Raw genomic sequence first — 17,719 nt, forward strand, 5'->3', positions numbered from 1 at the left:
CCAATGTCACTTTGGTGACACAACTGCTTTTCAGCTGAAATGAGAAACAGGTTTTATGCAGATATAACTGCAGAAACAAGATGTGAGAAGGCAGAAATGGAAATAAATCCAATTGATATATATGGAATGTTGCAAACTCCTGTCATCTCATTGATATTAATTCTGTTAATAACTGAAATTACAAACTTCCATCACAGGGAAAGCTTTAGGTAGTATGATTTTGCAAAGGAAAATTATTACTTCAATTAAGTAAAGAAGCCAAAATCACTGTATTTTCTCAATAGAAACATTAACTGGTTAAAGATCTGATTTTATGCTGACATTCAATCAACAAAGATAGTTTAATAGTGATGTAAGATTGTAGTAAAGTGATTTTCTTACCTCAATTTTGCATGGAGACCATTCACCGAAGACCCAACTATAACAAGGCTTCACAAGGCAAGGTCGATATTGAATTAGGTGGGAGGAGCAGGGCCTTCCCTCTCCATGGGTCTTTTGTAGCACATGTCTGGTACGTTTCATTTGACCTAAAATAAGATTGATTTTCTCACTAAACAATCTGTTACAACTGCAATGAAGTACAATGTAGTGTTTTTTCAATGGCACTGGAATACTTGAAGTATATGCACCATTTTTGTGCAAGCTGGTTGGTTCAATATCCATGATCATGACTGAAGCTAATGCGATGAGCATTAACAGCATTCATTAATGATAATAATAATAATAGACAAAAATTAAAGCGTTTTTAGTTATACTGCTTCAACATGCAACCTGTTTTACAAACTGATTGGATTATTACAATAATGCAGCATATTATATATTTAACCCATTTTTTCTACATTTTTACTGATTTATCAGAACCTATAACTTTGGCCTTATAAGAAAGACCAACATCGTTTTGATTAGTGGATGAACTCTCTTTGACACTGTATCAACCTTTTACTTTGCATCGGCTGATATCATTCATGCTACTCGCATTCAGGGTAAAACTTCCAAAATGGATGGATGGAATAATACCTGGGAACGTGATGATCAGTGAAAAGCTTGGCAATAATTGTGAAGAGGGCAGAAGTGGGCTGGTGGAATACACGCAAGGAGAATAGCAAGAGAAGCATATATGCAGGGAGAATAATGTAAGGTAATACAGAATAAATGTTACATATCTAAAATAAATGGCTAACAGGCTGGTTGGATCACTATATCAATGCGGTTTTCAAAAGGTATGTGAAAGAGTGGGGAATAGGATAGAATGGATTATTGTGCAAAGACCTAGTACCGTCTCAATGGGATGAATATTTTTCTCTGTGCTGTAACAAATGCAACAAATCAAGGATTCTATGATTTTAAGACTGATATAGCTTTTCACGTTAACGATTAGCACTCTAAGTATGATGGAGACATAAGAGACTTTAGATGCTGGAATCTGGATCAATCAACAAACTGCTGGGGAAACTCAGTGGCACAGGCACCATCTGTGAAGAAAAATGGACAGATGACATATCGGGTCGCAATGCTTCATCTGGTCACCAGCTGCAAATAAAGCAAAGGCTTAAAGTAAATGTTAAAATAATGGAAGGCAGGAAAGTAAGAGGGTTGCAACAATGAAAAGAGGACTATCTGATGAAGGGTCTTGATCTGTTACTTCGACTAACTATTTCCCTTCATGGCTGCTGCAGTTCCTCCACCAATTTGGTTTTTACTCCGTCTGATGTTCAACAAAAGCAAAACACTTTGAAATCTGCTGAAATCTGAAATAAAAGCAGAACAAGCAAAATACTGCATGCTAAAATCTGAAAGGAAAACAGAAATTGTTGAAAATATTCAATAGGGCAGGCAGCATCTGAGGGGAAGAAAATTGAGTTAATATTTGTCTCTGGCATGTTCTCTGATTTTTAAAATTTTTTTTTATTTTTTTTTAATTTTTTTTTATTTTATTAAAAGTACGGTAAATTACAATAATACAACAGATATATCTTAATACATTTTTTATACCGCTTCCTTTTTTTGAGCTTTAAGAAAAAGATAGAAGTAAAGAAGTAAAGAAAGAAAGTGCGCAAGAGTCGTGAAGTGCAAGAGAGTGTTGGGAAAAGAAAGCCCCTTGGAAAAGAAGTTAGAGAAGAAAGTAAAGTAAGAAAGTAGACCCTAGAAAAGAAAGAAAAAAAAAAAAAAAAAAAAAAAAAAAGTAGAAACAATCGCTCTATTATAACATTAAACTCCGCAGGAAGGGGACTACCAACCAAGTCTGTTTTGTTGTTTTACCTCCCGTTACCAGGTCCTGATACCATTTATTTATTTATTTCTTTGTAAAATTACTATTGCACCTCATACTTGTAATAGGTCCAGAAACGTAGACCACGTCTTTTGGAATTGGTCTGCTTTACCTGCTAAGAGGAATCTCATCTCTTCCAAATGTAGTGTTTCAAACATATTTGATATCCACATTTTTATTGTTGGTGTGGGCGCATTTTTCCAGAATTTCAGTATGAGCTTTTTTCCCATTATTAGCCCGTAATTAAATAAATTCTTCTGAAACACGTTTAATTCAGGGTTACCTTCCGATATTCCAAAAATGATCCATTCTGGTTTTGGTACCAGTTTTATTTTGATTAATTTTGAAAAAATATCAAATATTTCATACCAGAATTTTTGGATTTTTGTACAAAAAACAAAAGAATGCGCTATAGTAGCTTCTTGACACAGACATTTATCACAAATTGGTGAAACATTCGGGAAGATTTTATTTAATTTAGTTTTTGAATAATATAATCTATGTAATGTTTTGAATTGGATGAGCGTATGTCGTACGTTGATCGAACATTTATGCACCTGTAGTAAATGATTATCCCAACTCTCTTTTGAAATTTTTATAGCTAATTCTTGTTCCCAGTCTCTTCTAATTCCATCTGTTGTGGGTATTGCTATGTTTAAAATGATATTATATAAATACGATATTAGATTAGCTGATTCCGCCTTTGTCTTCATTGCTTCATCCAGTAAGTCGGAAGGCATATTATAATAATCTTTTGTATATTTTTTCAGATAATCACGAATTTGAAGATATTTAAAATATTGGTTATTTTTCAAATTATATTTCAGTTGTATTTGTTGAAATGATAGTAATTTTCCCAATTCATACAAATCTTCGAGCGATTTGATTCCCATTCTTTCCCATTGTATAAATGATTTGTCTATAATTGATGGTTTAAACGATGGATTATTGACTATTGGTATTAAAAGAGATAAGTTTCTTAATTTTAGATTCTGTTTTATTTGTTTCCATGTTCTAATTGTGCTATGTATAATTGGATTTTTATTATAATTTTTATTATTCAGATTTATTGGTGAGAGGATAGTCGCTCCTATATTACTCGGGGAGCAGTCCCCTTTTTCCATTAAGATCCAGGCCGCCTGATGGGCAGAATTGTCCAGCAGGTGAATCATATTTTTAATATTTACTGCCCAATTATAATACATAAAGTTAGGGAGCGCTAGACCCCCCAACTCTTTTCGTTTATTAAGGTGTGCTATTTGTATTCTATGGGATTTATAATCCCATATAAAATTTGTAATGTCTGAGTCCAATTTTTTGAAAAACCTTTTAGGAAGATATATAGGTATTGATTGAAATAGGTATAGGATTTGTGGTAAGAAAATCATTTTTATAGCATTTATTCTGCCTATTAAGGACATCGGAAGTGTTTTCCAGAATTTAATCAAATTATTTAATTTCTTAAGTAAGGGATTATAATTGGCTTTAAACATATCCTGGTAATTTCTAGTAATTTCAATTCCCAAATATTTGAATTTTTCTGTAGCTATTTTAAAAGGGAATTTCCGGAGATGTGTTGAGTCTTTTGGATTTATCGACATAATTTCACTTTTGTTCCAATTTATTCTATATCCTGAAAAGGATCCAAAGTCCTCAATTAAATTTAATATGTTTGGTATACTAATTTGTGGTTTTGTGATGTACAGTAGTACATCATCGGCATATAGGGATATTTTGTTATTCGAATATTTTGTGTTATAACCATAAATATCCGGGTGTGTTCTTATTTTTTCAGCAAGGGGTTCAATTACCAAAGCGAATAACAACGGTGATAATGAACATCCTTGTCTATTGCCCCTTGATAGTTCAAATTTCGAGGATAATATATTGTTAGTTAATATTCTAGCCGTAGGTTTATTATATAATAATTTTATCCATGCGATAAAGTTCTCTCCCAATTGAAATTTTTGCAATACTTTAATCATATAATCCCATTCTACTTGATCAAACGCTTTTTCTGCATCCAGTGAGATGATAGATAACTCTTGGTCATGAGGTTTATGTGAGTGCATTATGTTAAGCAAACGTCTCAAATTATTGAATGAGTGTCTCTTAGATATAAATCCTGTTTGATCCTCATTTATTAGTCTACTAACGTACCTGCTTAGTCTAATGGCTAGTGTTTTCGCTATTATTTTTTGATCCGTATTTAACAAAGCAATAGCTCTCTATGATCCTGGTTCTTCTATATTTTTATCTTTTTTAAGTATTAATATAATCGTTGATTCTGCTAGTGTTTCAGGTAAGCTTTGCTCTTTAAAAGCATATGTATACATTTTCTGTAATCGTGGAATAACTATGTCGTAAAATGCTTTATAAAATTCATTGCTGAATCCGTCTGGTCCTGGTGTTTTTCCATTCTTTAGTGTTTTTATTGTGTCTTCTATCTCCTTCGAAGTAATTTGTGCTCCCAGTTCCTCTTGTTCCCTCAGTGCTAATTGTGGTAGGTTACAATTATCTAGGAATTCTGAAATTTTATTATTATTGTCTATTAACGTTTTAGATGTGTATAGATTCTGGTAAAATTGAGCAAATCTTTTATTAATATCCTTGGGTAATGTTAATAATTCCCCTCTATCTGATTTAATCTTTAGTATTGCATTTTCTTTTTCCCGTTTTTTCAATTGGCGTGCTAGAAGTTTGTGGGGTTTGTCCCCAAATTCGAAGTGTTCTTGTTTTGTAATTTGAAATAGTGTTATAACTTTCTCTGACAATAATTTATTTAGCTTGAATTTCAATAATAGGATTTTATTATGTTTATCCACAGATTTTTAAAATTTGTGTTGAATCATAAGCATGCTGTGTAAGTTAGAGTCCAATAAGATTCTGAATTTAAAGGCAGTAGAAACCACTGCCATTGAATTATCAATAGTCCATTTATACTTTTGATATTAATAATCCTTTCACCTAGAATAACTGTCCAGACCGATACTAATCCATACCTTTGTATCATTAGGTATTAGGCACACTCAATATTGCAAACCCCTCCCTCCCAACAGGTCATATTTAAGTAAGCTTAGCAAACAGCAGGGAGCTGCAGGGTGCTCCCAAGCAGTTTATCTGCATAAATTGAAAGACTGACCACTGCATCTGAAGCCGAAGTTACAGGAAAGTGTTAAAAAAGGGAAGGAGAGGGAAATGAGAGCGTTGCAACAAGGAAGAAGGTATCAAGTAGGGGTGGCAACTATCTCACTCCCAAATAAGGGACAAGGTGACGTCATGGACCCACGCCCCACGTGACCTCACTCAGCCAGTGGCCAGGTGCTCCCGCTCCACAAATGACGGTCGCCTGGGCCGGGAGGCATGTTGCTACGCATCCTCCGTTAGGAGGCGCCCGGGCCTCCGAACCTACACTGTCTGGACCTAGAGCGGCCCCCGGACCTACACTGTGCGGACCTACAGTGGCCCCCGGGCCTACACTGTCCGGACCTACAGCGGCTCCCGGGCCTACACTATCCGGACCAACAGTGGCCCCCGGGCCTACACTGTCCGGACCTACAGAGACCTCCGGACCTACATTGGCCTGACCTACAGCGGCCCCCGGATCTACACTGTTTTGACCTACAGTGGTCTTCGACCTACACTCTCCAGTCCTACAGTGGCAGCCGGGCCAACACTGTCCGGACCTATAGTGGCCTCCGGACCTACACTGTCCGGACCTACACTGTCCAGACCTACACTGTTCGGGCCTACTATCCCCCCGGCCCTAATACGGGACAAGGGCAGTCCCATATGGGACAAACCAATTTAGCCCAAATTACAGGATGTCCCGGCTAATATGGGACAGTTGGCAACCCTGGTATCAAGGGGAAACTAATCATTCGGCACAACTGCTTTTGTTTTACAATGGAGCCTGACAGATTTATCTTTTTTTCACTTTTAAGAGTCATAAAGCCCATGATGACCTACCTTGCCCATGCTGACCAACACTTTGTGTTTGGCCTATATCCTTCAGAAACTATCCTACCCATGTGCCTGTCTAAATGTTTCTTAAACGTTGCAATAGTACTTGCGTCAACTACCTAAGCACATCCTCACTGGGTGTAAAGTGAGCCTCTCCCAAGGACGGTACACCTGGAGACATAATCAAGTGCTCAAATGCCTGGCAGTGAATGTGGAAAGCAGGAGAACAACCAACAATGCCTTGCCGCCAAGAACAACCAACCCAGTTATGCCAATTGCCTTTGTTCGGGAAGGGGAACAAAGGCAATGAAAAATTCCACCAAGGACCAGGTTTGGACAGCTGGAGGCAGCCCAGGACTGGCAGATGCTGGTGGACGTGGACCAACGGCTTACGGTTCCATCAGAGATAGCCATCACCAACTTGAGGCCTGATCTTATCCTCTGGTCCAACTCTCAGCGCATGGTGTATTTTGTGGCGCTCACAGTCCCTTGGGAGGATGCTGTGCAGGAAGCCTTCGAAAGAAAGAAACTGTGATATACAAAGCTTGCAGCAGAGGCAGAACAGCAGGGCTGGAGAGCAAAGATCTGCCCAGTAGAAGTTGGATGTCGGGGCAACTGTAAAACTGATGAAGGACCTGGGGATCAGCGGGCAAGCCCTATGCCAGGCCATCAAGCAAACATCAGGGATGGCAGAGCGGAGTAGCCAGTGGCTCTGGCTGAAGATGAAAGACCACATCTGGTCTTCCAAATAATTCGGCTTGGCAGATGCAGAGGGGGGTGATTCTGGGACGCCAGAACGCACTGCTGAGCCTACTGGAGATGTCGTGGGCCCAGTCAGTGAAACATTGATGAAAGTAGGAGCCCACTTGATAACCCCAATGATGTGTCTGTCCAGCCTTTCTCAACATCGGAGGAGCATAGGTGAGTGCTTAAGCCTTCCATCACCACCGGGAGCAAGTTAAGAGGTGGCACTTTGGATTTTAACATCACATCCTGTGTATTTGAAAATATTCTGGCAGCTCATTCCGTACAACCACCACCGTTTGTGTAAAAAAGGTTGCTCCTCTGGTTTACTATTACATGTGCGTCTACCCAATCTGTTCCTCTCATGATTTTGAACACCTCTATAAGATCCCCCCTCGTCCTCCTGCATCCAAGAAATAAAGCCCTAGGCTGCTCAACCTCTCTCTATAGTTCAGGGATGCTGGAAACTCAATAGGCCACACCCAACACTCACAACAGTCTTTACATTTATGAAGGATCATTGATCTGAAATGTTAACTGTTCCTCTCTTCACATATGCTGCTCAGCCAATAGACTGTTTTCATCATTTCCTATTGTATACACCCTGATAGAGTGTGCTTGTTTGTAGCTTATCCATCGTCTCGACTTCACGAAGATACAGATGCATGACATCTTGTTGCTGGCTTGGAGCGATCGTGTTAAGCAGTAATAAATTAAATTCCTTTCACAGAAATAATCATTTTTGTGCCACTCATATTTGTTCCCAAATTAATTGCAAAAACATATGGTTTAGCTGTAACTTTGAGGTGAGAGTTCTCATCAGTTCCTGAAGCGTGACAAGTAACTGTCAGGGAAAGATATGCAATAGAATTGAGAGGAAAAAAATTAAATTTACAAGGCCACCATCTGTGGAAAGCATGAAACAGCTGATTAACAAAACATAATGCTTTAGTGATACAGAACATCATGATGAAGCTTATCAAGTACCCTGCATAGAAATATTTTCTTTAAATCTTGCTTGCTGTAGTGACAGGCCTGGCACCTGGCCAGGGTAGCCACGGTGGCACAGTGGTAGAGTTGTTGCCTTACAGCGCTTGTAGCACCGGAGTCCCGGGTTCAATCCCGACGACAGGAGCTATCTGTACAGAGTTTGTACGTTCTCTCCGTGAGTGCGTGGGTTTTCTCTGAGATTTTCAGTTTCCTCCCACATTCTAAAGACATACAGGCATGTAGGTAAATTGGCTTGGTATAATTGTAAATTGACCTTAGTGTGTGTAGGACAGTGTTAATGTACGGGGATCGTTGGTCGGTGCAGACTCGGTGGGCCAAAGGGCCTGCTTCTGTGCTGTATCTCTATACTAAACTAAACTAAGATATGTCAAATATTGATGCAGATTGTAATTTAGGCACTGAAATAAATGGGGAAAAGTGTACAAATGCAGTATCAGCGACAAATAAAGGGCGCAAAGTGCTGGAATAACTCAGCAAGTCAGAAAGCATGATGGAGCAACTCGGCCTGTAGAGGGCCCCAATGCAAAATGTCACCTATTCATGTTCTCCAGGGATGCAGACTGCCTGCTGAGTTACTTCAGCACTTTGTGTCCTTTTTTTGTTGTAAATCACAACCTTCAGTTCCTTGTCTCGGTGATGATTTATTTCAAATTTCTTTAAAATAGACCAATTAGGATCACAAACAAATGAGCCACAGAAACTGAAAATATAGTCGGGAAGTAATAGGATAGTGGGGTAGACAAACTGGTACTACTGATATTTGTCGCCACCAACTCAATTATAGAACGTGCTAGCTCTCAATACTGGTGAAAACGTACATACTGTTTCCCTTTAATTTTCTGATTACTTTTGGATTGAGTTGCGCAGCATGGAAACATGACCTTCGACCTGACTCATCGATGTCAACAAAATGCCTATTGACACAAATCCCAATCACCTGCATTTAGCACATAACCCTCTAAATCTTTCCTTTCCATGTACCTGCCTAAACATTTCTGCAAATCCAGAAGATGTGTCAAACTGTCTACAGTCTATGCTGCCCGCATACTGAGACTGGCATTCAATTGTGTAGCTTGTTTAGAATAACAACATCAACATAAGTAAGTACTAATTTTTTTAAAAATCTATTCTAAGTACTTTAAACAATAACATTTTTCATATTACTTTTTTTTTTTAAATCACCAACCAGGCAAAACATTACTGTGATTTGTTGGTTTATGAGTAGAAATCTTCAACAATATAACAAGACTGCAAGGATGTTGTGAGGTGAATGCCTCTGTGAGAGTTGGAATGCATGGGAGTTGCCAAATAAGACTGTGTTCGTTCCCACAAATGCCCCACAAAGGACAGCTGAAAGTCTTCTTTAGTTAATTTGAAGGCAAGCAACAAGGTGACAATGCTTGATGCTGCCTGTGGATACATGGGCTTGTTTCAGTGGGTCAGGCCATTGACTGACATTAAATCCCAGTCATTCAGCTCCAATTCAATAATGTGACCTGATCCACCCAGGTTGGATAACTAAGCTGAGAAAATCATGTCAAAAAATGAATATTAGAGCTTGTATCATAGAGTTGGAGGGTTGGGTTGGGGGGTGGGAGTGGCCTCTTCCAATATGGCTCTGCTGGTAACCCCCTTGATCTCCCATTCTTCCTTCTCTTCCATACTCTCTCTTTCTCTCCTACTCTTCCAACCCTCTCACCCTCCACCCAATGCCAGTCTTTGTCAGCAGGCTAGCCCATACTCTCAACCTGTTGGGGATTCCTATATGAGAAAATAGACACAAAGTGCCAGAGTAATTCAGCGGGGGAGGCAGCATCTCTGGAGAAAAGTAATGGGTGATATTTCAGGTCAGGACCCTTCTTCGGACTGGGGATTACTATAATGTTTCCATTGGCTTGGTTTTGCCCTGTAATGCAGGATTTCCATGGGGTTCCCAATAGGCCAGCTTGAAAAATCACTGTGAACCTGAGTGTCTCTGTTTCTGTTCTACCAGTCAGCTGAGAGGACAACAAATTTAAGTTGAGTGGTGGAGGATTTGGGGGGATTTCAAAAGTTCACCCCCAAAATACTGGGAGTTTGGAATTCACTGTTTTGAAAGACAGGTGGAGCCAGAATGAGCCAACTGACCTACTTCAGTGCCATAAAGCTCTACGGTGTTCGGGGATTATGAATGTATGGCTGAGGGGCTGGTGCAGGGAGCAGGGATTTAGATTTCCAGACCACTGGGACCTCTTCTGGGTTAGGGGCGACCTGTACAAAAGGGACGGGTTACACCTTAACAGCAGGGGGACCAACATTCTGACAGGCAGGTTTGCTAGTGCTACACGTGTGGGTTTAAACTAAGTAGTGGGGGGGAGGTGTTGACAAATTGGGAATATGAAGATGGATTTAAAGGGGAAGCGAATGCAGGAGAAATTGCAAAGGACTCTCGAATAAATGGAGAGGAAAGTTCTAGATGGGATAAGAGAGTAAGGTCAGGGCAATGGTGTGAGAGGGGAGGTGAATAACGCAGTTAAAGTGTTGTATTTAAATGCGCGAAGTATACAAAATAAAGTGGATGGGCTTGAGGCTAAGTTAGACATTGGCAAGTATGATGTTGTGGGAATTACAGAGACATGGCTACAAGAGGACAATGATATTCACTCCCTTGCAAGCGGTGGCATGGAATCAGGAGATGTAGAATCAGTATGGATAGAAATGAGGAATTGTAAGGGTAAAAATACCCTAATGGGAGTTATCTACAGGCTCCCAACCAGTAGCCTCGATATAGGGTGCAAGTTGAATCAAGAGTTAAAATTGGTATGTCGCAAATGTAATGCTACGGTGGTTATGGGAGATTTCAACATGCAGGTAGACTGGGAAAATCAGGTTGGTAGTGGACCCCAGGAAAGGGAGTTTGTGGAGTGCCTCCGAGATGGATTCGTAGAACAGCTTGTACTGGAGCCTACCAGGGACAAGGCAACTCTGGATTTAGTGTGGTGTAATGAACCTGATTTGATAAGGGAACTCAAGGTAAAAGAGCCATTAGGAGGCAGTGATCATAATATGATAAGTTTTACTCTACAAATTGAGAGGGAGAAGGGAAAATTGGAAGTGTCAGTATTACAGTATAGCAAAGGGGATTACAGAGTCATGAGGCAGGAGTTGGCCAGATTTGACTGGAACGAGGCCCTGGCAGGGAAGACAGTGGAACAGCAATGGCAGGTATTCCTGGGAATAATGTAGAAGTTGCAGGATCAATTTAATCCAAAGAGGAGGAAAGATTCTAAGGGGAGTAAGAGGCAGACAAGGGAAGTCAAGAACAGCATAAAAATAAAAGAGAAGAAGTACAACAAAGCAAAGAAGAATGGGAAGCCAGAGGATTGGGACTCTTTTAAAGAGCAACAGAAGATAATTAAAAAGGCAATAGAGGGAGAACAGATGAGGTACGAGGGTAAACTAGCCAATAATATAAAGGAGGATAGTAAAAGCTTTTTTAGGTATGTGAAGAGGAAAAAAATAGTCAAGGCAAATGTGGGTCCCTTGAAGACAGAAGCAGGGGAATTTATTATGGGGAACAAGGAAATGGCAGACGAGTTGAACCGGTACTTTGGATCTGTCTTCACTAAGAAAGATACAAACAATCTCCCAGATGTTCTAGTGGCCAGAGATCCTAGGGTGACGGAGAAACTGAAGGAAATTCACATTAGGCAGGAAATGGTGTTGGGTAGACTGATGGGACTGAAGGCTGATAAATCCCCAGGGCCTGATGGTCTGCATCCCAGGGTACTTAAGGAGGTGGCTCTAGAAATCGTGGACGCATTGGTGATCATTTTCCAATGTTCAATAGATTCAGGATCAGTTCCTGTGGATTGGAGGGTAGCTAATGTTATCCCACTTTTTAAGAAAGTAGGGAGAGAGAAAACAGGAAATTTTAGACCAGCTAGTCTGACATCGGTGGTGGGGAAGATGCTGGAGTCAATTATAAAAGACGAAACTGCGGAGCATTTGGATAGTAGTAACAGGATCATTCCGAGTCAGCATGGATTTACGAAGGGGAAATCATGCTTGACTAATCTTTTGGAATTTTTGAGGATGTAACTAGGAAAATTGATAGGGGACAGCCAGTGGATGTAGTGTACCTTGACTTTCAGAAAGCCTTCGACAAGGTCTCACATAGGAGATTAGTGGGCAAAATTAGAGCACATGGTATTGGGGGTAGGGTACTGACATGGATAGAAAATTGGTTGGCAGACAGAAAGCAAAGTGTGGGGATAAATGGGTCCCTTTCAGAATGGCAGGCAGTGACTAGTGGGGTACCGCAAGGCTCAGTGCTGGGTCCGCAGCTATTTACAATATACATTAATGACTTGGATAAAGGGATTAAAAGTACCATTAGCAAATTTGCAGATGATACAAAGCTGGGCGGTAGTGTGAACTGTGAGGAAGATGCTATGAGGTTGCAGGGTGACTTGGACAGGTTGTGTGAGTGGGCGGATGCATGGCAGATGCAGGTTAATGTGGATAGGTGTGAGGTTATCCATTTTGATGGTAAGAATAGGAAGGCAAATTATTATCTGAATGGTGTCAAGTTAGGAAAAGGGAACGTACAACGAGATCAGGGTGTCCTAGTGCATCAGTCACTGAAAGGAAGCATGCAGGTACAGCAGGCAGTGAAGAAAGCCAATGGAATGTTGGTCTTCATAACAAGAGGAGTTGAGTATAGGAGTATAGGAGCAAAGAGGTCCTTGTGCAGTTGTACAGGGCCCTAGTGAGACCGCACCTGGAGTACTGTATGCAGTTTTGGTCTCCAAATTTAAGGAAGTATATTCTTGCTATTGAGAGCGTAGGTTTACTAAGTTAATTCCCGGAATGGCGGGACTGTCATATGTTGAAAGACTGGAGCGACTAGGCTTGTATACACTGGAATTTAGAAGAGAAGAATTTAGAATGAGAGGCGATCTTATCGAAACATATAAGATTATTAAATTGGATTGGAAGGAGGCCCTAGCAGGGAAGACGGTAGAACAGCAATGGCAGGTATTCCTGGGAATAATGCAGAGGTTGCAGGATCAATTTATTCCAAAGAGGTGGAAAGACTCTAAGGGGAGTAAGAGACACCTGTGGCTGACAAGGGAAGTCAGGGACAGCATAAAAATTAAGGAGAGGAAGTATAACATAGCAAAGAAGAGTGGGAAGACAGAGGATTGGGACTCTTTTAAAGAGCAACAAAAGTTAACTAAAAAGGCAATACGAGGAGAAAAGATGAGGTACGAGGGTAAACTAGCCAATAATATAAAGGAGGATAGCAAAAGTTTTTTTAGGTACGTGAAGAGGAAAAAAATAGTCAAGGCAAATGTGGGTCCCTTGAAGACAGAAGCAGGGGAATTTATTATGGGGAACAAAGAAATGGCAGACGAGTTAAACCGTTACTTTGGATCTGTCTTCACTGAGGAAGATACACACAATCTCCCAAATGTTCTAGGGGCTGGAGAACCTAGGGTGATGGAGGAACTGAAGGAAATCCACATTAGGCAGGAAATGGTTTTGGGTAGACTGATGGGACTGAAGGCTGATAAATCCCCAGGGCCTGATGGTCTGCATCCCAGAGTACTTAAGGAGGTGGCTCTAGAAATAGTGGAAGCATTGGAGATCATTTTTCAATGTTCTATAGATTCAGGATCAGTTCCTGTGGATTGGAGAATAGCAAATGTTATCCCACTTTTTAAGAAAGGAGGGAGAGAGAAAACGGGTAATTATAGACCAGTTAGTCTGACATCAGTGGTGGGGAAAATGCTGGAGTCAATTATAAAAGACGAAATTGCTGAGCATTTGGATAGCAGTAACGGGATCGTTCCGAGTCAGCATGGATTTGTCAGCATGCTTGACAAATCTACTGGAATTTTTTGAGGATGTAACTAGGAAAATTGACAAGGGAGAGTCAGTGGATGTGGTGTACCTCGACTTTCAGAAAGCCTTCGACAAGGTCCCACATAGGAGATTAGTGGGCAAAATTAGGGCACATGGTATTGGGGGTAGGGTACTGACATGGATAGAAAATTGGTTAACAGACAGAAAGCAAAGAGTGGGGATAAATGGGTCCCTTTCGGAATGGCAGGCAGTGACCAGTGGGGTACCGCAAGGTTCGGTGCTGGGACCCCAGCTATTTACGATATACATTAATGACTTAGACGAAGGGATTAAAAGTACCATTAGCAAATTTGCAGATGATACTAAGTTGGGGGGTAGTGTGAATTGTGAGGAAGATGCAATAAGGCTGCAGGGTGACCTGGACAGGTTGTGTGAGTGGGCGGATACATGGCAGATGCAGTTTAATGTAGATAAGTGTGAGGTTATTCACTTTGGAAGTAAGAATAGAAAGGCAGATTATTATCTGAATGGTGTCAAGTTAGGAGGAGGGGGAGTTCAACGAGATCTGGGTGTCCTAGTGCATCAGTCAATGAAAGGAAGCATGCAGGTTCAGCAGGCAGTGAAGAAAGCCAATGGAATGTTGGCCTTCGTAACAAGAGGAGTTGAGTATAGGAGCAAAGAGGTCCTTCTACAGTTGTACCGGGCCCTGGTGAGACCGCACCTGGAGTACTGTGTGCAGTTTTGGTCTCCAAATTTGAGGAAGGATATTCTTGCTATGGAGGGCGTGCAGCGTAGGTTCACTAGATTAATTCCCGGAATGGCGGGACTGTCGTATGTTGAAAGGCTGGAGCGATTGGGCTTGTATACACTGGAATTTAGAAGGATGAGGGGGGATCTTATTGAAACATATAAGATAATTAGGGGATTGGACACATTAGAGGCAGATAACATGTTCCCAATGTTGGGGGAGTCCAGAACAAGGGGCCACAGTTTGAGAATAAGGGGTAGGCCATTTAGAACGGAGATGAGGAAGAACTTTTTCAGTCAGAGGGTGGTGAAGGTGTGGAATTCTCTGCCTCAGAAGGCAGTGGAGGCCAGTTCGTTGGATGCTTTCAAGAGAGAGCTGGATAGAGCTCTTAAGGATAGCGGAGTGAGGGGGTATGGGGAGAAGGCAGGAACGGGGTACTGATTGATAGTGATCAGCCATGATCGCATTGAATGGCGGTGCTGGCTCGAAGGGCTGAATGGCCTACTCCTGCACCTATTGTCTATTGTCTATTGTCTAAAGGGTTGGACACGTTAGAGGCAGGAAACATGTTCCAAATGTTGGGGGAGTCCAGAACCAGAGGCCACAGTTTAAGAATAAGGGGTAGGCCATTTAGAATGGAGATGAGGAAAAACTTTTTCAGTGAGAGAGTTGTGAATCTGTGGAATTCTCTGCCTCAGAAGGCAGTGGAGGCCAATTCCCTGAATGCATTCAAGTGAGAGCTAGATAGAGCTCTTAAGAATAGCAGAGTCAGGGGGTATGGGGAGAAGGCAGGAACGGGGTACTGATTGAGAATGATCAGCCCTGATCACATTGAATGTTGGTGCTGGCTCGAAGAGCTGAATGGCCTACTCCTGCACCTATTGTCTATTGTCCTGATTGTTGCTGATATAACATCACTAAGCTGTTATGAGTGATGTAGATGTTGGCTAGGGGTATAGATGTGGTGATATAGTATTAAAAATACGTTTACTAACCTCAGCTACTTATATGAGGTCACTGAGGAATCTGCAGAATCTGAATCCGTCTTTGAGTCATGGTTCATTGCAATGATTGGCAGCTATCTGACCTGAATGACTTTACCTGGAGAACTTCCTATTCTCTGCCATCAACTTCTGCAGAATGACTTCCAATGCCTTATTGGAAAATCTTCCTCCCATGTTGTACAATTATTACATCATTTTTTTCATGTCAGAAAGAGATACTTATTGATTTCCATCATTCACTGCAGTCAGAACATAACCTTCCTATAACTCTTCATGCTGGCTTTAAGTGGCACGAACCATTGAACCCTCCTGGGGGTTATTGCCACTTAACAGCATGGTTAGTGCTTTATACATGCTGCATTCACATTAATTTGCAGGTTCTTTGTTATGTCACCTGTATCATAAGCTAGGGGAGTGGGTTAATCCCACATCACATTCCCGTTTTTTTCAGAACTATGCAATATAGCCGCCTAGCAGTCAGAATTTTAAGTCTGCTTTTCTAATTTTAAATTCAATTTAGTCATATTCTTACAGAACTTTTGTAAGTTAAGGCAGTCAATTTCCTTTTTTTTTGACTTGCCAGAGAAATAACCACTTTCATCTGGAGAGAGATAATGAGCATAAAACTCACAAGCCACCAAACGTAGTTGAGAAAGCAGCAGTCTGCTGGATAAGTTCCAGGTAGAGAGAACCATGCTCATTAATTGCCTCCCCTCACCATCCCGATATACGACACGGCATACTCATGCCTAAATGCTATTGATTTTAGATTTATAAATAACGCGTTGATAAAATTTCTGAATCATCTTTTGGGGAAAATTCAGCAAAGTAATGATTAGATTGCATTGCAATTAGTGTAAAGATTAAGAGGACTTTTGTGAAATAATGTTTCCACGAAAGCGTGTGTGATTTGATTTTAGTCTCAAAGGGTAATACGGTTTAGTGGCTGCACACTGAACAGGAAGATATACTCTCCACAGAGCAGATTACCGATCTGCTGATAGCAGTCATGGCGATGACTGCTGCACAGTAAAGCACACCTGGACACCTTTAACAATGTTGTTGCATATTTTGTGTTACAAACGCAGAGCTTTTAATGGGGTCACACGCTCAGGAAGATTTATCAGTAGAGATTTTTTTTTAAATTACTCATCTCCAAGCTAAAATTGAAAACCAGAGAGTGAGGGCACAGCTGACAAACCGCTTACACTAAAATGTTGGAATAGAAAATCAAGCATAGCCTAGAATCTAAAGTGCTCGCTCATTACATATTCTTCAATTCCCACATAATGTATTCCTGAATTATTCATGATGTATCCAGGGGTGGCCACATAGGTGAAAAATTGGGATAAAACACTGAAGATAGCAGTAATGGAAATCTACCGAGATGAGAATTGAACTTTAATTAACATTTGGGCTTCAAAGCCAGAAGTCATTAGAGACAATTCAACCCTTAAAAATGTAGTTGCTAGACATCTACTAGGTGGAATGTTTAGGTTATGAGAGAATAACGATTTAAACTTAATCATGGGGAATTTAACTACTTATCAATTACCAATGTACACTTAAGTATTAAACAATAGCCTATTTAGATCAGAGAGGGCTTCTAACCTCAAGTCTTTGGTGTTCCACTTTATGAATTTTGCTTTTAAACTTAATTCCCTTCATCAAAAAACCATCGTGCCTTGTAGGCAACAGTAGATTATTGTCGTTGAGTCAGAGTGTGGAATTCTAACTTCCTGACAGACTAGAAGTGAGGTGGGAGGCAGAGGATAAATGCACATGTGATGTCCTGAAGATTTAGAATCTTCTTTGTTTAGCTGTGGCATTTCAAACCAGTCATGACATTAAGACAATCAGGCTGCACAACTGTTGTGCATCTACATCAAAGATCAGCCTTGTTCATTGCATTCCCCTGCTGAGTTTCAAAGTATGTCATTATGAGAGAGCATCCATGTTGATTAGGCTTTTGAACTATGTAAAATATTGTTCCAAAATAGTCATGTGATAGGTTAGGAAATAAAACTGCAAACTAATTGCTCATTTTTTGCAATCTTTACTATAAAGCCTCTGCACGATCTTTAATGACAACTTCTGCTGTCAGAGGTAGTAATACCTGTGGAAATAATG

At 40.5% G+C, this 17,719-nt stretch overlaps 1 protein-coding gene across 4 annotated transcripts in view; it reads right to left on the bottom strand.

Moving 5' to 3' along the window:
- The window catches only part of thsd7ba (thrombospondin, type I, domain containing 7Ba), a 681,502-nt gene that overhangs the window by 88,737 nt on the left and 575,046 nt on the right, over positions 1 to 17,719 (bottom strand). For all 4 annotated transcript variants that reach the window (XM_078403389.1, XM_078403391.1, XM_078403388.1 and 1 more), the window contains one exon: positions 382 to 527. In XM_078403389.1, the coding sequence (XP_078259515.1) occupies positions 382 to 527 (146 nt within the window). The remainder of the gene's footprint in view (positions 1 to 381; positions 528 to 17,719) is intronic.

Source organism: Rhinoraja longicauda, chromosome 8, assembly GCF_053455715.1.
Source record: "Rhinoraja longicauda isolate Sanriku21f chromosome 8, sRhiLon1.1, whole genome shotgun sequence".
In the NCBI taxonomy this organism is placed as follows: Eukaryota; Metazoa; Chordata; class Chondrichthyes; order Rajiformes; family Arhynchobatidae; genus Rhinoraja; species Rhinoraja longicauda.